General features: G+C 39.4%; 1 protein-coding gene across 5 annotated transcripts in view; it reads right to left on the bottom strand.

The window, feature by feature from the left end:
• Positions 1–8562, bottom strand: part of LOC147642164 (uncharacterized) — a 40729-nt gene extending 32167 nt beyond the window's left edge. For 4 of the 5 annotated variants that reach the window (XR_015266724.1, XM_086803343.1, XM_086803339.1 and 1 more), the window contains exon 1: positions 7923–8480. Coding sequence is in view for 4 of the 5 variants with exons in the window: in XM_086803343.1 (XP_086659469.1) it covers positions 7923–8244 (322 nt within the window). In the remaining variant the exon portion in view is untranslated. Of the gene's footprint in view, positions 1–7922 lie in introns of all 5 variants that reach the window. The other variant, XM_086803345.1, reaches the window with a different exon arrangement.
• Between the last annotated feature and the right edge of the window lie 9790 nt (positions 8563–18352).

Genomic DNA, 18352 nt, shown 5'->3' on the forward strand with positions numbered 1-18352 from the left:
TTCAAGAGCAAATTTAGAGCAGATTTTGCAGCCCTACAAGCTCCCGGAAGTGCCCAAGACATAGCCCAATGGTTGGGACACCTTTTCGGCATAGTTTGGACACAAAATATGACTTTTTGGACAATGTTTTGTGGGAAAAATAGGCAAAACCGACTTGATTATGAATTCATTCCTTTTTCCTATAAATAGGATCATTAGGCATTCCTTAGAATGATCATTCAAAGATCAAGAGGATCCATTTGTCAGAGTCTGCAAGGCAACAAGGACACAGTGGTGGATCAGCAGGAGCTTCTCTTGTTCGATTGCAAGTAGAGGGTTGCAAGGATCTTTGGTATGCATCATGAAGCTGTGAATCAGCAAGATCATTGTATATATAGCATGTTTTGGCAATATACAGTAGATTAGGTCTATCTCTCCTTCTCTTTCGTGTCTTTGCTAAACATAAGATTAGCATTATCTTCTTTAGTGTAGAAATGGCCCCAACTCTTGCCATCGGACTCTAAACTTTAGTACGAGGATGGGAAGGCTTAGCTAAAAGATTAGCAAGCAAAGCTCCCATCAACAATCAATCTTCATCGGCTCAAAGATCACATGTATTATGCCATTGGTCAATGCATTATGCAATGAAGATATGCCTTGATGCTATGCCAATTGCCAAGAGAACATTGGTTGAATTTTGAGTACATCAGAAATTTGAGATTTGGTTACTAATACAAAGGAGACCATGCCAAAATTTTTCAAATTTTACATGTATGGTTGGGATTGAGGACAATTGTGGACATATATAAGTTGCTTTTGGATGCCAAAGATGCTTGGAAACAAAGGGTGGTACATGTGGAACATGTGGAAGGCAAATGGGTACCAAAGGAGCTTTTGAACAAAATCTGCAAATTCACAAAACCCTAATTCAATAAAATTGCATTAGGGCTGGAGTTTGGGTGATTATATAGGCTCTTAGTACTCCCTTATACCTTCCCAACAAGCCTTAAACCTCTCTATTCTGACATCATTTGGATCCCCAACTTACCATTTTTCATAGGAGGTCAAATGTGTGCCCAGTCAGAAACAGCGAGCTATTTGGGACAAATGACATCATAAGATGGATGTACATCATTAGGGCTTCCCAACAATCCATAGTACACCCGAATCTGATGTCGTTTGGGGAGTCAAACCTATATGGTTGACTTCGACCAAAAAGTCAAAACACAAGATATCTAGACTTTGACTTTGGTCAAACCCTCTTCGGCATAGTTAGTACTTGTCATCACAAGCCCACACATCAAATTTCAAATCCGATGACTTTTGAGTACTCTATAGCCTAATTTTGATTTTTAGCGGTGCTGTAAAAACCCTAAAACAGAGAATATTAGGGCTACTGAAAATTTTATGGTCTTGAATATTTGCATTCTATACCTCAAGAGCTTTCAATAGAGTCCTAGATCATTCAATTCCGACATCATTCAAGCCTTCTACTAGCCTTTTTCCATTTTCAACCATTATGCCAAGGGGATGTCCGTCTAAGCAAGCAATGAAGCTTCATGAGATAAGAGAAGATAGGGAAATGGTGAATGAGGATCATGTAGAAGAGATTGGTGATGAGGGTGTGAATCTACAAGATGACAACATTGCAAATGCGGCACATAGGGTCAATCATGTGCAAATTGGGCCAAGTTTTGCAAATGTGGTCAATGCATCAAATCATATGGGGAGAGCAAATGCACAAGCAATTCCCGCAATGACAAATGATATGTCACAAATGATGATAATGATGAGAAACATGATGGAAAGTATGATGCAAGAGATTATGGACACCATAACGAAAACACTTGTGCAAGAGATTAGGGATATGCATGGAGACATGAAGACAAGGGTGGACCGTCTCACAAGTTCGACAAGCTCATGTTGAGGACAAGGAGAACTATCACCCAAATTTCCATTCTACTCATGGTGCTATGCGCATCCCAATGTTTACACACTCACCCAGTGATGCCAAAGGCAAAGGTCATGCATCTCCAAATGAAGGTTCAAGAGTCCCAAGGAGTAATGGTCACGTTCCATTCAAAGAGAATACTCATCGAGGCGGTGCATCAAGACCTCATGTTGAGGAAGATTTCTTTGGTGAGTCTTGAGGATTACAATAATTATGTGGATGGACCTATGCATAGGTGTGGTGACCATCATGGCAATAGAGATAAATTCAAGGGTGTGAAGAATAAGATCGTCCTCTCAAAGTTTAGTGGTGAAGGCACTAATAATGATGTCTTTGAGGAGCGGGTCAACAAATTGGATCTCTATTTTGAGATGAACCCTCGAAGTGAAAAAGCTATGGTTTACTTCGCCACTTTACACTTGGAAGGATATGCTCATGCATGGTGGAGGCATCTTCAATCACAAGGTTATGAGGCCACAAGTTGGGATGCTTTCAAAGAAGATATGAGGAACACATTCACTTCCAAGATGCACAAGGATAAAATGGTTTGTGAATGGGATGATCTACAACAAAGATACCTGAGTGTGAAGGAGTATATGCATAAGTTTCTCAAACTTATGCTTCATGTTAAAGGTTTTAGTGAAGAATTCAAAATAGTCAAGTACATCAAGAGCTTAAAGAATGCAATTGGGACGGATGTGAAGGCACAAAGACCAACAACTCTCAAGGATGCAATGAACTTGGCTTAAGTATATGAAGAAAAGTATGCAAATACTTGGGTGAACCGTCGGCCGGATTATGGGTCAAATGCTTTCACAAAGCCATCTCCTACCACTCCAAATGTACCCAAATTTCCCACCGTCTATGGTAGTGGTGGAAAACCATACAATGCAGGTGCTTTCAAAGATGGAAATACTTCTCAAAAGCCTTCACAAGCGGGTGCAAAGCCAACTAATGATGGGGTCACCAAGACCAAATTTGTGAAGAAAGATCGCATTAATGAGATGAGGGACAAAAACCTATACTACAAATGTGGTGGGAAGTATAGCAAGGATCATTGAAAGGAGTGCAAAGCCTGCAATGTCAAGATCGATATGGTTTATTCGGAGGTGGTAGATGACACTAATGACAAAGAATTGGAACCATTTGAAGAGCCATGTGAGTTTGTGGATGTCGACTATTCTTTAGATCTGGATGGGGAGTTTCCTTTTGACCGCGGTGGCTATCTTGGTGATCTTCATGATTATGATGATGGATTACTTCATACTTTGGGTGCTACAAATGCATATGAACACAATACTTCTCTTTGTTCCATATCCAATGAATCTTATGCCAGTTGCAAAGGGACACATACATTGAGATTCAAGGCTAAGGTCAAGGGAAGAGATGCATTTGTGTTGGTGGACAGCGGTAGCATACATAGTTTTGTGAACTACAAGTCATCGGAAAATCTGAAATCATATCCGGATGCATTGGCAATGAAAAGAAAATTTAAAGTAGCAAACGGGGATAGCATGGATTGCACAATGATTTGCAGAAATGTGGAATTGATGCTCTCAAAAGAGTACACTTGCAAAGCTGAATTATTGGTGCTCGATATGGGACCCATTGATATGGTTTTGGGGTGTGATTGGCTATCAACTCTTGGAACCTTTTCCATGAATTTGAAGCAAGGCTTTTTGAGGTTTATGCATGGAAAGGAGACCATTACGTTGCATAGTTTTCACACCTCAAAGTTAACCTTAATCAATAGCACACAATTCAAGAGGGAATTGAAGAAGAGTGGCTATATGTATGTTTTACAGCTTTGTAAAAATGAAGACAATGAAAAAGAGAAAAGTTACACATGAGGACATGAAGAAGTTACCTAAAGAGTATGAAGATGTGTTTTATATGCCCAAGTGCTTGCCACCAATGAGGAAGGTTGATCATGCAATTGAGTTGGAGCCAAATGCAAGGCCAATCAACAAACCTCCATATAGGTTGTCAAAAGTGGAAAAGGATGAAGTGGCAAAGCAAGTTAAAGAGCTCATTGATATTAGTTGGATGGAACCGAGTCAATCGCCATTTGCATCACCCGTTTTATTAGTGAAGAAGAAGGATGGGACTTTTAGAATGTGCATTGATTATCGGAATGTTAACAAAATTACCATCAAGAATAGGTACCTAATCCCAAGAATTAATGATCTTTTGGATGAATTTAAGGGTACCAAGTTCTTCACCAAGATTGACTTACGGTCCGGCTACCACCAAATAAGAATGAAAAGTGCGGATGAGCACAAGACAGCATTTCGTACCAAAAGAGAGCTCTATCATTTCATGGTGATGCCGTTTGGTTTATGTAATGCACCGGCCACTTTTCAAGCATTGATGAAGAAAGTGCTACAGTCATTCCTCTTCAAGTTTGTGTTGATGTTTTTCGATGATATCTTGGTGTATAGCAAAAGTGAAGAGGAGCACTTGGTGGGGGTGGCACAGTGGACTACATCATGGGGTCCATGGACACCACACAAGCAGTGACATCTTTCACCATCCCCCCCTGTCCTATTGGTGCGGATCACACGTACCTCTTACTGTCTAGCGAGCTCCACACCAACACCCACACAGGCATCGCATACAACTTTCTACTTCACCCATGACTTGGCAGACATATATGAGCATCATGTATATGACGGGCTATTCCAGATGGATCCCCTGTCACCTCTAGACACACTCACCACCCAGCTGTCATCTCTACTAAGCCGCCACCCGCAGCTTCCCCCATCATACACACATTGCACACACAGATAGATCTGGGAGCATGCCCCAGAATATCGGTGGTATGATGATGAGTGCAGAGAGCTATATAGACACCTCCGTGCCCAGAGAGCACTGGGGACCATTACACAGAGACAGGCAAGCCGACAGATGAGGATCCTCACACGCCGTAAGAGGCGTGCATATGAGGAGGCACAATACTGGGATATATACCACCTACTCATGAGCAGAGATGAGCCACTGCATGGCGCAGGATGAGAGAGCCTCGCCCTCGTACCCCGATTGAGGATCCACACACATGGCACACATATGCAAAGAGCCTCTACCATATCCCTCAGCAGCCGCCCATACCACAGCCACAAGAATCCCGCCCTACCACCTCTACTTTCTTTACCGCCTTGATGGTAGAGAGAGCTATCCGCCGGTTTCAGCATGGGAGATCGGCTGACCACACAGGTATACAAAGTGAGCATCTTATTTATGCAGCTGACACACTGGGACCTTTGTTGCTCACCTCTTTAATAGGGCACTAGTGGAGGGCCTACCAGCTGAGTGGACTATGCACACCATCGTGCCTCTCCACAAAGCGGGAGACATGCTAGACCCAGCAACTACAGGACTATCATGATTGGTCATACATTGGCCAAACTTTATGGCGCAGTGCTCGAGGTAGAGTTGAGCTCATATGCAAAGAAGGAGGGACTGCGAGTACCAGGGCAGGCTGGATTCCGATGAGCTTTCTCCACTATTGACCATATATTCACTCTGAGATGTCTGATTGACCAGGCTAGTGCGCGGGAGAAGAGATTATATTGCTGCTTTGTGGATTTCCGCAAAGCATTTGACATGGTGCCACGAGAGAGACTCTTCCAGCGCCTACAGTCATTGGGGATCCCATCAGAGATGGTTTGGGACATCTATGCTTTATATGAGCAGGTCTTCGGGCGCATACGATGCCCCGGGGGGGTATCTGATGTTATTGCTAGCACCATAGGTGTGAAGCAAGGATGCCCACTCTCTCCTACACTATTTGGGCTATACATCGATGAGGTGGCTGACTTCATTGGTCACGGTGGTGGGGACGGGGTAGACGTCTTAGGTACCACAGTCCACATTATGCTATATGCAGATGATATTATTCTGGTCTCTGAGTCGCGGATGGGACTACAGCACCATCTCCATGCACTCGATGACTTCTGCACACACAAAGGGCTTATAGTGAACCTTGGGAAAACCAAGGCCATGATTTTCCACACCTCAAGGCCAATTCGACGCGACAGGCCATCTTCACACTAGCAGGAGGACAGGTAGAGGTGGTAGACTCTCATGTGTACCTGGGGATTACATTTACGACTCCGCCAGGAAGATTTACTAGCTCACTTACACTCACACCCGGAGATCATGCTCCGAGATATTTTTGCCTCGCCATCGCCTATGTATCACATATTACACCCCCATTATGGTCCTGGTTGGAGCTAGACAGATCTGCATTGCATTCTTGTATACCCTACGCATATAGGTTGCATACTGAGCCTCTAGCAGTAGTGCTCCATCCATCACACCCCCCCACTAGCTCAATACTTTCATAGTTTATTTCATGTTCATTTTGTCCTCTTTTTTTTTGGACATCCAGAAGACATTGACAGTTGTACATTGATTTGTCTCATAGGTCGAGTTCGGCCTCTAGTAGACGTTAATACAGCTTTCTTTCTTTCTTTCTCTCTCTCTCTCTCTTACTTCCGCTACATTGTACAATCATCTAGAACAAAGGTGCTGAATATTCGTTATCCAAAGTATGATCCTGTCTGTAAGCTTCCGCATGTTACATAATGGTTAAGTGCTCCGACATTTGCACTTCTGATTACAACTTGAGCTGCTATGAGGAACACTTGCTGAAAGACTTCTACTCCTCGCCCTCTCAAACGCCAGACCTGACGAGTGCCCAATCAATGTGTAATGCATCAACTTTGCTGCTTCTCCTTGAAGTTGAGAAGAAATAATTAGCCCTATAAAGACAGGGCAGTTTGATATGAAAGATATATAAGCCAAAGTTCTAAACAACATGGAATTACCATATCCAGTGCATGTATACATGCATTCATACAGTCAACAAGCCCATACAAGGGCTAAAGCACCACAACCCTCACATCACTACAGATCTTCGGTTTCTCGACACTTTACTTCTACAAAGTTGAAAGATTTATTTTTCCCTTCTTCAACTTGGCATTTGAATGTCAGTATATGCTCGCCACGGGTATATGCTAAACAGTTGCCCAATAAGAATTGTTGTTGGTATATATTGGACCCTTGCACACCAACAAGGATCACAATATCAAAGCCAGAATCAATCCCACGTGAGTTAGAAGGCCATTCTGAGTGCGAGAATGGCCCTAAGGCGGCCTGTTTTCTGCCCCTTTTCTGCAAATTTGGCCAATCTTGGGACATTCCTGTATGTCATGAACAACATCAGCACTGACAGCCATGGCAAAAGCTGATTCTGATAGTGAATGTGACCGTTCAACCTCCTTCAGTGAGCCTGCCAGAATGGCTGTGACTGTCAAGAGACGGTGCCGTGTGTTCTACTGATCAGGAGCCCGTGATTGTAAATTGGCAGTACTTAGCTTAACCTTAGCAATGCATAGGCATAGCCAGTACCATTAAGTATAGTCTCATGAGTTTAAGGCTGGGAGACAATGTCATGGATTAATCTTTAAAATGCAAAACATAAGAATTTTGAAGAAGGCCAATCTTGGGACATTCCTGTATGTCATGAACAACATCAGCACTGACAGCCATGGCAAAAGCTGATTCTGATAGTGAATGTGACCGTTCAACCTCCTTCAGTGAGCCTGCCAGAATGGCTGTGACTGTCAAGAGACGGTGCCGTGTGTTCTACTGATCAGGAGCCCGTGATTGTAAATTGGCAGTACTTAGCTTAACCTTAGCAATGCATAGGCATAGCCAGTACCATTAAGTATAGTCTCATGAGTTTAAGGCTGGGAGACAATGTCATGGATTAATCTTTAAAATGCAAAACATAAGAATTTTGAAGAAGAATATCAACTAATTACTAAGCTTGGACAAAGTGGCCTCAAATGGCCATACAATATCCCATATTCTCATAAGCTCTAAGCAACCCAGAAAGATTTTATTTTTATTTTTTTGAGAAGATATAAATATTTTTTAATATCAGAAAAATCAAAAACTGGCGGAAAATCAAAAGAAAAGGCCATACCCTCATCAGCTCTGGCTTTGGAAACCATGGATGTGGGGGTAAGGATGCCAACAAAGGCCGCAAAAGCCCTTCTGCTAAGGGCCCTTTTCTTCTCAACGGAGCTCAATTGATCTTCAGCTAGTGATGATGATGATGATGATGACGATACAGAGTCTGCAGAGGATGCCACCATAACCGCTGCACCTTGTCTTATACACAGCCTCGCCTGCAAATGCGTTTGAGAAAGGGCGACCTGTCTGAACTCTGAACCAGAAAATGAGTGCCTCTGCAGTGAATCAGGGCAAGTCATTACTGAGAGGGAGGATCCAGCAGAGGAAGCCATGAGGACGATGGCAAATGTTTCCTTGTAAATTTGGATCAGGTATCAAGCATTCCCTGCCCTCTATTGGGCTTTACTGATTACTAAGCTGTAAGCATCACCATAGCTTTCTCTCACTGTTTTGGGCACTCTCTGCAGCACAGGCGAATGCACAGCTTTGTTAAGTTTTACCGGACTTGCAACCTGGAGGTCTTGCGTGGCATACAACAAATGCTCTATTAAACCGAAGTTTATATGTTAGTGTAGAATCAACGGTTCAACAAGTGTGTGTAGAATCGATGGTTCTACCAACTCAACGGTTCAACAAGTGTGCCATTCATCGTGTAGAATCGATGGTTCTACCAACTCATCTACATGCCTGAAGGCTAAACTGAAGTTTATAATCACCGTGAAGAAAGAAAGTTGTAAGTATTATTAAGGGTTTCCTAGGCATTCTTTATGATCATTGTAAGGGTAATTGCAAACATATTCCCATACAAGCCATCCAAGAAAATTATGTAAAACAACTCAAATGCCAACAAATGGTCCTATGATCATGCCATTTTGATACCAAGAAAGTCATGGTAGAGAAGTATGTGTACTCATTGGATAGAGAATGAGGAGAAGGGCAATGTTTAAAAGGTGATCTAACATACGCTGTTAGATACAATTTAGTTGCTAATTTTCGTTTCCTAATATTTTAAATTCTAGATTATTTCCTCGTCGTCAAGGTGTTGTGATTTGTGTTTCCGTAGAGAGTCGAAGTCCTTGTTAGCATGTTGTGTAGTGATCAGATGGGTGGCAAAGATGCTTGTTGTGGTCGACGCTAAGAGGTTATAAGGAATTACGCTCTTGAGCATTCTAAGTTGGCACATCAACTAGCAACAACTATGTAGTTTTGAGGGATTGTGTGAACATCTAGTTGGTAGAGCAAGAGATCAAGATTGGATAATTGGAGGTTTTTTCCCACTGCCATTGCCACTCTAATCGAAACTGTATACTATCGACATCTGTTATTTTGTATAAATAAATCTTTATATCTATTTTTTTGTATGTTTTTTTGCTTCAATATAAGCTGCACATTTTGATATCGACATGTAATAGACACTTTTCAAACATGAAACATTATATTTTTTAGTATAAATAACCTAACTTTATATGCTTTTGGCCAGCTAAATTGAATTTTGATTTTTTTTTTGGGTTGATTTCTCTTTTTTGAAAAACATTTATTATCAAAATATAAGATGCATATTTTGATATCGAATCAATTCTCTTTACAATTTACACAAGAAAAAATTCTTGGTTTTGTTATAAACGTTTTCTATAAAATTCATGTTTTTTTAAATAATTATTAGACTATAGAAACTAGAAAATTCAGGCTTGTGAGTGTACAAGTGGCCTAGCAATTAAGCAATATGTTTTTGGGTAAATTATCTAATTTTTTCATCTTTTTTGGGTAATTAAGTAAAATTAGATTGTCTTTTAAGTGCTTGGATTGAATTCTCCTTTTTAAAACATTTTTTAGTAGCTTTTAGGTAGCACATTTTTTGCACAATTTACACAAGAATTTAGTTTTTGTTTCTTTTTTGAAATTATAAACCTTTTTGTAAAATTAATGCCTTTTCATAACTATTAGGCTCAAACAACTATAAATTTCATGCTTTATGTTTAAGAATGGATGCTATCTAAAATACAAATATCAATATACTACAATAGTACATTACATTACATCGGCATCTTTGTTGTAGTACAAATTGTGAATTATGAATTTGACATCACTTGTGTGGAATGTATTTAATTATTATATTTTTTTAAAATATCAATATCAATACATTGTAATAGTACATTACATTACATGGACATCTTTGTCATAGTACCAATTGTGAATTTGACATCACTGTGTGGAATGTATTCATTTGATTATTTTAATTTTTTCATAGTGGGCCTTTTATTGTACTAATATCTTGGAGATGGAGCTAGTAGATCCTTGCAATATTTGTGCAAAGTAGTTTCTATGATATGGGTGTACTATTTTCCAAAAGAATTTATATGGATATTTGCTTTATGGGTGTGCTGGTTATGAATGAGCATCCTTGGTCACATGGGCCATTGGCTGACCATGAAGACCGCATAATTGAGATGGGCACCCATGTATGGATAGCTTCTACTTTTTTAAATATAGCCTCACTTTTCTATAGATTGCTTTTACTTTTTCCATAGATAGCTTCTACATTTTTAAATATAGCCTCTACTTTTCTATTATTGCATGTGCTTTCTATAGATAGCTTTTACTTTTTCCATAGATAGCTTCTAACTTTTTAAATATAGCCTCTACTTTTATATTTTTGCATGTGCTTTCTCACCATATATTAAGCTTCTACAGTCTCCCTTCCTCACTCTTCCTTCCATCTATTACACTCTCTCCTTCTACACTCTCTCTCACATCCCCATCCTCTCTCCCACCTATCCTCTCTCCCTCACATTTCCATACTGTCACCACCTACCCTCTCTCTCCCTTCTCAACCCATTTTAAAAGGTCTTCATCCAATAGTAACTCCCAATCTCTCAAGGACACCCTTCATGATGTGATCCACAAGGTTATGACAAGTACAATAGGGTGCTAGTGACCAAGATGATGTTGCACGCAACCTACAATCTACAACAATAGAAGCCCGTGTAACCTATAATCTATGATGCATGCCCACACAACCTACAATCTACAATAACTAAAGCACTAAAAGTGCGGACGAAGATAGCAAATGAAGAAGCTATTGACCCTGGGGACCTCTATGTATGGAGCCCCAAGATCCATAATACAATTGGTACTCTTCATGCCTTTGCCTACATTAGTGAAGAAGCTATTAACCTTGGGGACCTCTATGTATGGAGCACCAAGATCCATAATGCAATTGATATTCTTTGTGCTTTCGCCTACATCAATGAATTCATTAACTCTAAGTCCACAGGAGCTCCTACGGCATTAGTGTGCCCATGCCCCTAGAAGGGCATGATGCTTTCATAAATAAATGAGTTGTTTGCTCCATAGTAGATAATAGTCCCCAGTCTTTCTCAACAGGATGATTTTTTTTGTTGTAGTTGTTCTTTTAATGGAATGAAACGATTATAGTCTTTCTTTTCTCAACATGATGTTTTTTTGTTGTAGTTGTTTTTTAATGAAATGAGACGACTATAGTCTTTCATAAATAAATGAGATGTTTGCTCCATAATAGATAGTAATCCCCGCTCCGTTCTTTCTCAACAGGATGCTTTTCTTATTGTAGTTGTTTTTAAATATAATGAAGCGATTATAGTCTTTCTATTCTCAATTCTTGTGTTTTCCATTGTTGTTAACTTTTTTAATCTACTACTATTGAAAAGCATATTGGAGTAGGAAAATAAATTACAAGAGCATTGATTTTGATCTTGTAAAATACACATATTTTGCTAAATTACTACACTATGAATATTATTATGCATAGATGTGAAAGATGCGGTATGTGATTGAGATCTAGAGAGATGTCATATATGTTGTGAGAGTAAAAGTAACAATACAAATAAAAGACGATTTCTTTCAAAATGATGAAGGAATTACAAAAACAAAAATAAATACACACAAATAGAATAGCAACCATGAGTAGCTAAAGTGTTCTCCTTGTGCTAAACATTCTAATCATGTAAGTGTTCTGGTGGAGATGAACATATTGTGATTAGTATCTAAGCCAAATATGTGTAAATATACAAAGTATAGATGTGTGCATGCACAATAATATGATCGACCAAACCCAACTCTAATTTGAAAATCTAGGCATGTGCATGATGGATTCTTTTTGCAAGAGTCACCTTGCACTTCTCAACCAGTAGCATAGAATCCTCTGCCTCTATGATAAACATCTCCACCGATTTAGCCTTAATTACAAGATTCTCAAACCGTCAATCAAAGTGCTAAGTTTATCCTCTTTGATGCTATATATGATATCCCACTTCTATACCTTGTAGATCATTGTGCATCATCATTTGTTCCATGGGTTCTTATCATTGTGCATCATCATTTGTTCCATGGGTTCTTACCTTTTGCATCTTACCTTTTGCAATAACCAATGCATTGGTCATATGAATATATAGCTAAAGTATATGCAGGCCCAAAATATTCTTGCAGGTTTATCGAAGTTTAAGATTGATGGTATGCACAAAGTATGTGAAGCATACCAGCTTGGTAAGTAGGCTAAACATGCTTTCTTGCATGAAAAGCATGCTAGTGTAAGGCCATTGGATACACATTCTAATCTATATGGGGAGACCGACCATGACTATAATAATTGCTAGCTTGCTAAGCAGGCCAAACATGCTTTCTCGCATGAAAAACATGTTAGTGCAAGTGTTATACATTTTGATGTATGGAGACCGGCCAAGACTGTAACAATTATAGGTTGTAGGTATTATGTTACATTAATTGATGATCACATTAGGAAAGTATGGTGTTTGCTCACTTTCAAAGCCTTGGTCAAGAAGGAAAAAGATACGTGATCAAATGCCTAAGATCAAATGGTGGGGGAGAATATTTCTCCACCAATGAGTTCAATGATTTATTGAGGAAAGCAAGGAATCAAGAGGTAATTCACATGCAAGTACACTCCGAAACAAAATGGTGCTGAAAGGAAAAACACATACATTTCAGAAGTTGCTTGTGCCTTGATGTCTGAAAATAATATGCCGGATTATTTTTAGGCTGAACTGCTAATGCAAATGTAAGAAGTAATGATGTTGTCCCACATGTAAAGTAGCAATCACAAGTGCTTAGTGGACCTGGAGAATCCTTTAGAAGCAGTGGATCCAACGTTAACCCATGGTCAGGTAGATTGAGGATAGATGCAAGGAATGTATATGCATCAAGTCATGGTATTATAGGTGCTGGTACACATGTATCATGCAAAGGAAAGAAAAATGTAGATCAACCTATTATGCCTGATTTGTAAGCAAGTCGCTCTTATGTGGATGATGATTTTAGTGTCTTTGAGGAGAGCCTTAATGAGGAGCTTGGCATTCCTTCAATGGTTACTCCTGGTGCACAGAGGACCAGGGCTATTTTGAGGACCTCGACTACGATCCAAGCATCCACTTGGGTTAGATACCCTATTGACAGATTGACATATGATGGGTATATAGATCACTCTGCTTACATGGTTTAAAAAATACAAGAAACAGAGCCCACTTGTTTTGAGCATACAATTGGAAATTCGAAATGAGAAGATGTCGTAGATGAGGAGATGACAACACTGGATACAAACATGACATGAAAATTAATGCCTTTGTGTAAGGATAAGGCACTTATATGCAAGTGGGTGTACAATGTCAAGCGTAAGGATAAGGAACTTAGATGTAAGTGGGTATACATTGGATACAAACATGACATGGAAATTAGTTCCTTTTCATAAGGATAAGAAAATTAGATGTAAGTGGGTGTAAAATGTCAAGCATAACTTAGATGAATCTGTGAACACGTGTAAGGAAAGAATGGTTGCAAGAGTTATGTGCAGATATATGGCATTGACTACAAGGGGACATTTAGCCAAGTTGCAAAAATGACAAATCATGAGAGCTATCATTACTATGACTACAGAGTAAAGGGTTGGTCTTTACATTAGATGGATGTAAAGAATGTGTTCTTGCATGGTGATTTACAAGAAGAAGTTTACATAGTGCAGCCACTAGGTTATGAGAGCGATGCACATCTAGATTTTGTGTGCAAGTTATGAGCAAGTTATGCAAAGCCTTGTATGGCTTGAATCCCAAGTCCCTAGAGCATGGCCAAACAAGATCGGGGAGTATCTTGTTACGATTGGATTTCACATATCCAATACAGATTTTTCACTTTATGTGAAAAAGATAGATAGAGACATCATACTGTTAGTCATTTATATAGATGACTTGATTATCATTGCTGATAGTGATGTTGACATAGATGATGTTGGGATGCTTCTAAAGAATTTTTTTGAGATGAAAGACTTGGGTGAGATGTAGTATAGGTGGTGAGATCATCTAACAATATTTTGCTATTACAACAGAGGCAGTATGGCTTGGGCATATTGTCCAAGTATGATATGCTAAGCTACGGTATATATAGTAAGCTATGGCATAGGTGGGGAGATCACCTAACAATACTTTGCTATTATAGAGGCAGTATAGCTTGGACATTTTGTTTAATATGGTATGCCAAGCTATAAGCCTATTTCAATGCCATTGAAGTAGAACAAATATATAGGTGAGGTTTTAGAGGATCCCACTATGTATAGATGCATAGTGTGGATAGATTGATCTATATGAGCCAGATTTGAGCTATGTTATTGGACTTGTGAGTCAATTTATGCAAGCCCCCCACAAAGCCACACTTGGATGTGGCTAGGTGGATTCTCATATACATAAAGTTCACCATTGATTATGGTCTTTTCTATGAGGATAGCAAAGATATACGACTACATGGGTATACATGTGCTAATTGGGTTGGTAGTTTCTAAGAGCTTTATGTTCTCTTTTGGGAGTGTTGTTGTGAGTTGAAGCAACAAGAAACAGCCTTGACATTTACCTTGTTGAGTAAAGAGGTAGAGTACATAGGCACTGCTATGGTAGCTTGGTTTCAAAAGCTACTTGGTGATATGGGTGAGTTCGTGGTGGTGGATATGATTATTGCAACAGCATGAGTAGCATCCAAGAACCAATCTATCATGCTAGGGTGAAGCACATTAAGATGCATTATACAGAGAAGCTCCACAAGTTTAGGGGCTTACTTGGAGTGGAATGTGTGGAGTTGAGCTCAAGGAGAAGTGTCGAGATATCTCAACTAGTGCTGCAAACATTGATGACCCACCTGGGTGATAGCATCTACACTTATGCCAACATCCACTGGCATGGTTGGTATGGGTGATATACTGCTAATGGTTTACAAGCTATGTGACAAAGCCACTTTAGTACTAGAGTTATGGAATAGTTATAGCGCCAGCTTATGTAGTTGAGTTCACAGTACCGACCATTGTATGTTACAGCAGGAGAGTTACAGCAGGAGAGTAATTTCCCTTACAGTACATACTCTTATCTCTTTAGTTCATGGTTATGGAGAACATAAGAGAATAGAAGAAAATTCAACCATCCAATCTCTTTTGTGTGCTTGTCTATTCTTGTGTGCGTGTGTTTGCTTACAAGGAGATCAAGGTCAATAAGGAGGACTTATTCACACCCTAAATGCCCATCACAAGACTCCAAGCTAATGAGAGCAGTAACCAAGAGAACATACAAAGGATAATATACAAGGTTATAAATAAATAGAAAGCTCAAGCTTTAACTTCAAAGCTAGTAGTAGCTAAAGAGCCTGAGGTATAAGCCCCAAAAGCCACAGCCCTTGAAAAGGCAAAAGGATCCAGAGGTGTAAAAGAAGAAAATATCACATTAGGGAAAATTTGGACTCACTTTCAGGCCTTTTAAGCTCTTTGAGATTCTAGGGAATATTCCATAAGGACCAATGAGGGTGAGGCTTTCGTTATACAGAACTTTTGAGGTTACTTTTTGGTGGGGAGGCCATAACTTGAGCATAAAAACTCAAAATTTGTCGGAGGTTGGTGCGTTAGAATTCTCTCTTCAAGATCTTTCCAATGATATGTTACATGATATAGTTTTGAGGTAATATGGATAGAGTTATCCACGATCCCCCTTTCGTAATAGAATGATGACTTGGCATTTCTTAGAGGGCCCAAATATGAGTCCACATTTTCCCTAATGAAGAGTGTATGAACACACCCTAAATGCCCATCACAAGACTCCAAGCTAATGAGAGCAGTAACCAAGAGAACATACAAAGGATAATATACAAGGTTGTAAATAAATAGAAAGCTCAAGCTTTAACTTCAAAGCTAGTAGTAGCTAAAGAGCTTGAGGTATAAGCCCCAAAAGCCACAGCCCTTGAAAAGGCAAAAGGATAAAAACCAGAGGTGTAAAAGAAGAAAATATCAAAGAGTGAGATCTTTGTTGATGAAAAGACTTTACTATTGAAGAACAAAGCATACATTGCTAACCTTGGCATGGTAGATAAAACTAAGCAAATGAAAGAAGACAAGATATCTCAAAGATGAGCTGAAGCCATTTATCAATGCAAATTCAAGTGATGGAGTTCAAAGATCATGGAAAGAGTGTGAGGAATATTACAACATCACACCAAAATTATATGAAACGATTGTTGGATGTTGTAATGTTTGGATAAAGAAGAAACTTGCATGAGAACAACATCACACTAGAATTATATGAAAAGATTGTTGAATGTGGTAATGTTTGGATAAAGAAAAAACTTACACAAAGAAGAGGTAGTACCATTAGAGATACTACAAAGGGATACCTTAGATGGATAATGGGAGGAAAAAGCCAATGTTCGAGGAATTGCCCATGGAGCATCTATCTAGTGGGACCTCACATGGAAGGCATTGAATTTATTTATAATGTCTATCATGATCCCTGGGTAATTGGCATTATGGTAGTGGATGTAATATATGGCACTCAAAACATCACTTGGGATTCTTAGAACTTTGAACAACTTTTGAAGAGTGTAATGTCCATTATCTTTGATTTTATACTTTTTATACTCGTGGCCTTTGTTTCAAGAAAAAAAATGTATACTTCAGAAAATGTGGCTGGCAAGTATGTATTGATGTAAGATACCTACCCGTGCCATCACCAGCGCTAGGGAGGCACCTCACTTGGTAATATCAATCCCAACCCATTGTGAGATCTATCTCATTGGTCCCAGTTTTGGATGATCCAATTTATAAACGATCTCCAATCTAATATCTTGAAAGATCTCATTTGGCTTTCTAAACACCTGACTCATCAGGTCCACCCGACCACCCACTTTGCAAAATTGTCCATCATGCTATATATCATTGGAAAGTTCTCAAAGAGTAGATTCCGCATGTCCAAACTCCGCTCACTTTTGAGTTGATTTGCAAAAATTTCACCATGAGCCCATTTTTGTAGAGAGAGAATGTGTAGAAATCCTTAAAGGACCCAATTTGAGTCTAAATTTTTCTTAATAGTTACTAAACACATTGTTTTCATTGATGCAAGTTACAGCATGATTTATTTATTTATTCTTGTGCACAAGTTCCTTTATCCCTTAATGCATACATTCTTTTCCAATCAAGTAATTCCACACACAGAAAGAAATTTATCATAAGAACAACCGTAATTTCAAATCCTCGGTGTCTTGAGTTTCATCCATCTCTAATCCATCAGCTCACTAAGACACAAAACAGTCTAGAGCTTACAACAACCATCACTCACACAATACAACGAGAAGTGTCCCCTTCACCCTCTTCTTGCTATGGAAGACCTTTCCAGCTCGGGCTTGTAACTACTAGAAGAACTCTCACCTCGCTCCATGGTGGGTTACCCAACGAAGGTGGTTGCCTTGATCGAGCCCCGATCTCTAAATATTTCTAGAGTCGGTTGTCCTGGGTGAGGAGTACCCGGGTGCCCCATACCAATCACTAAACAGATCACATTGGAATGGTTTCCCCAATAGAACACGCCTTGGTTAATAAAGAAAAAAATTAAAAATAGATCTCCATACTCATCACAGTCTTTTATTTCCATTGTCATTCGTAACAATCTATGCAACCAAAAATTACATACATAAGATCCTACATTTACCTCTCTAATATATGACTGGATGTATCAGACAATCTATTCAATCACATTTGCAAATTTACTATTTAGGGTTAGGCACTTATATGGTGAGGAGTAGGTTGACCAAAACTTATAGTCATCGGAGGATGGTCACGGCCACTCTCTCTGAGGTTGATGAAGTTGATCATAGTCAAGTGTTCAAGATGCTTGATTTCCATTACTAATCACTCTGGCCTCATTTTCAGATTGCTTGTACATTTATATCGTCATCTCGTACCTCATCCACCTAATTGAAATAGTGCACGTAGGCTAATTTTCAGAGCCACCACCAAAAGATCACTACTACCATCCATTATCCATTGATCACTACCATCCATCACCCATCTAATAAGGGAAGAAGCACCACCCCATTTAAGCCCCATTAAAGATCACTGCTCCAATGGCCTATGACGGTACATTACATCCAATG

Source organism: Cibotium barometz, chromosome 1, assembly GCF_041138505.1.
Source record: "Cibotium barometz isolate CiBa-2024 chromosome 1, ASM4113850v1, whole genome shotgun sequence".
Lineage (NCBI taxonomy): Eukaryota > Viridiplantae > Streptophyta > Polypodiopsida > Cyatheales > Cibotiaceae > Cibotium > Cibotium barometz.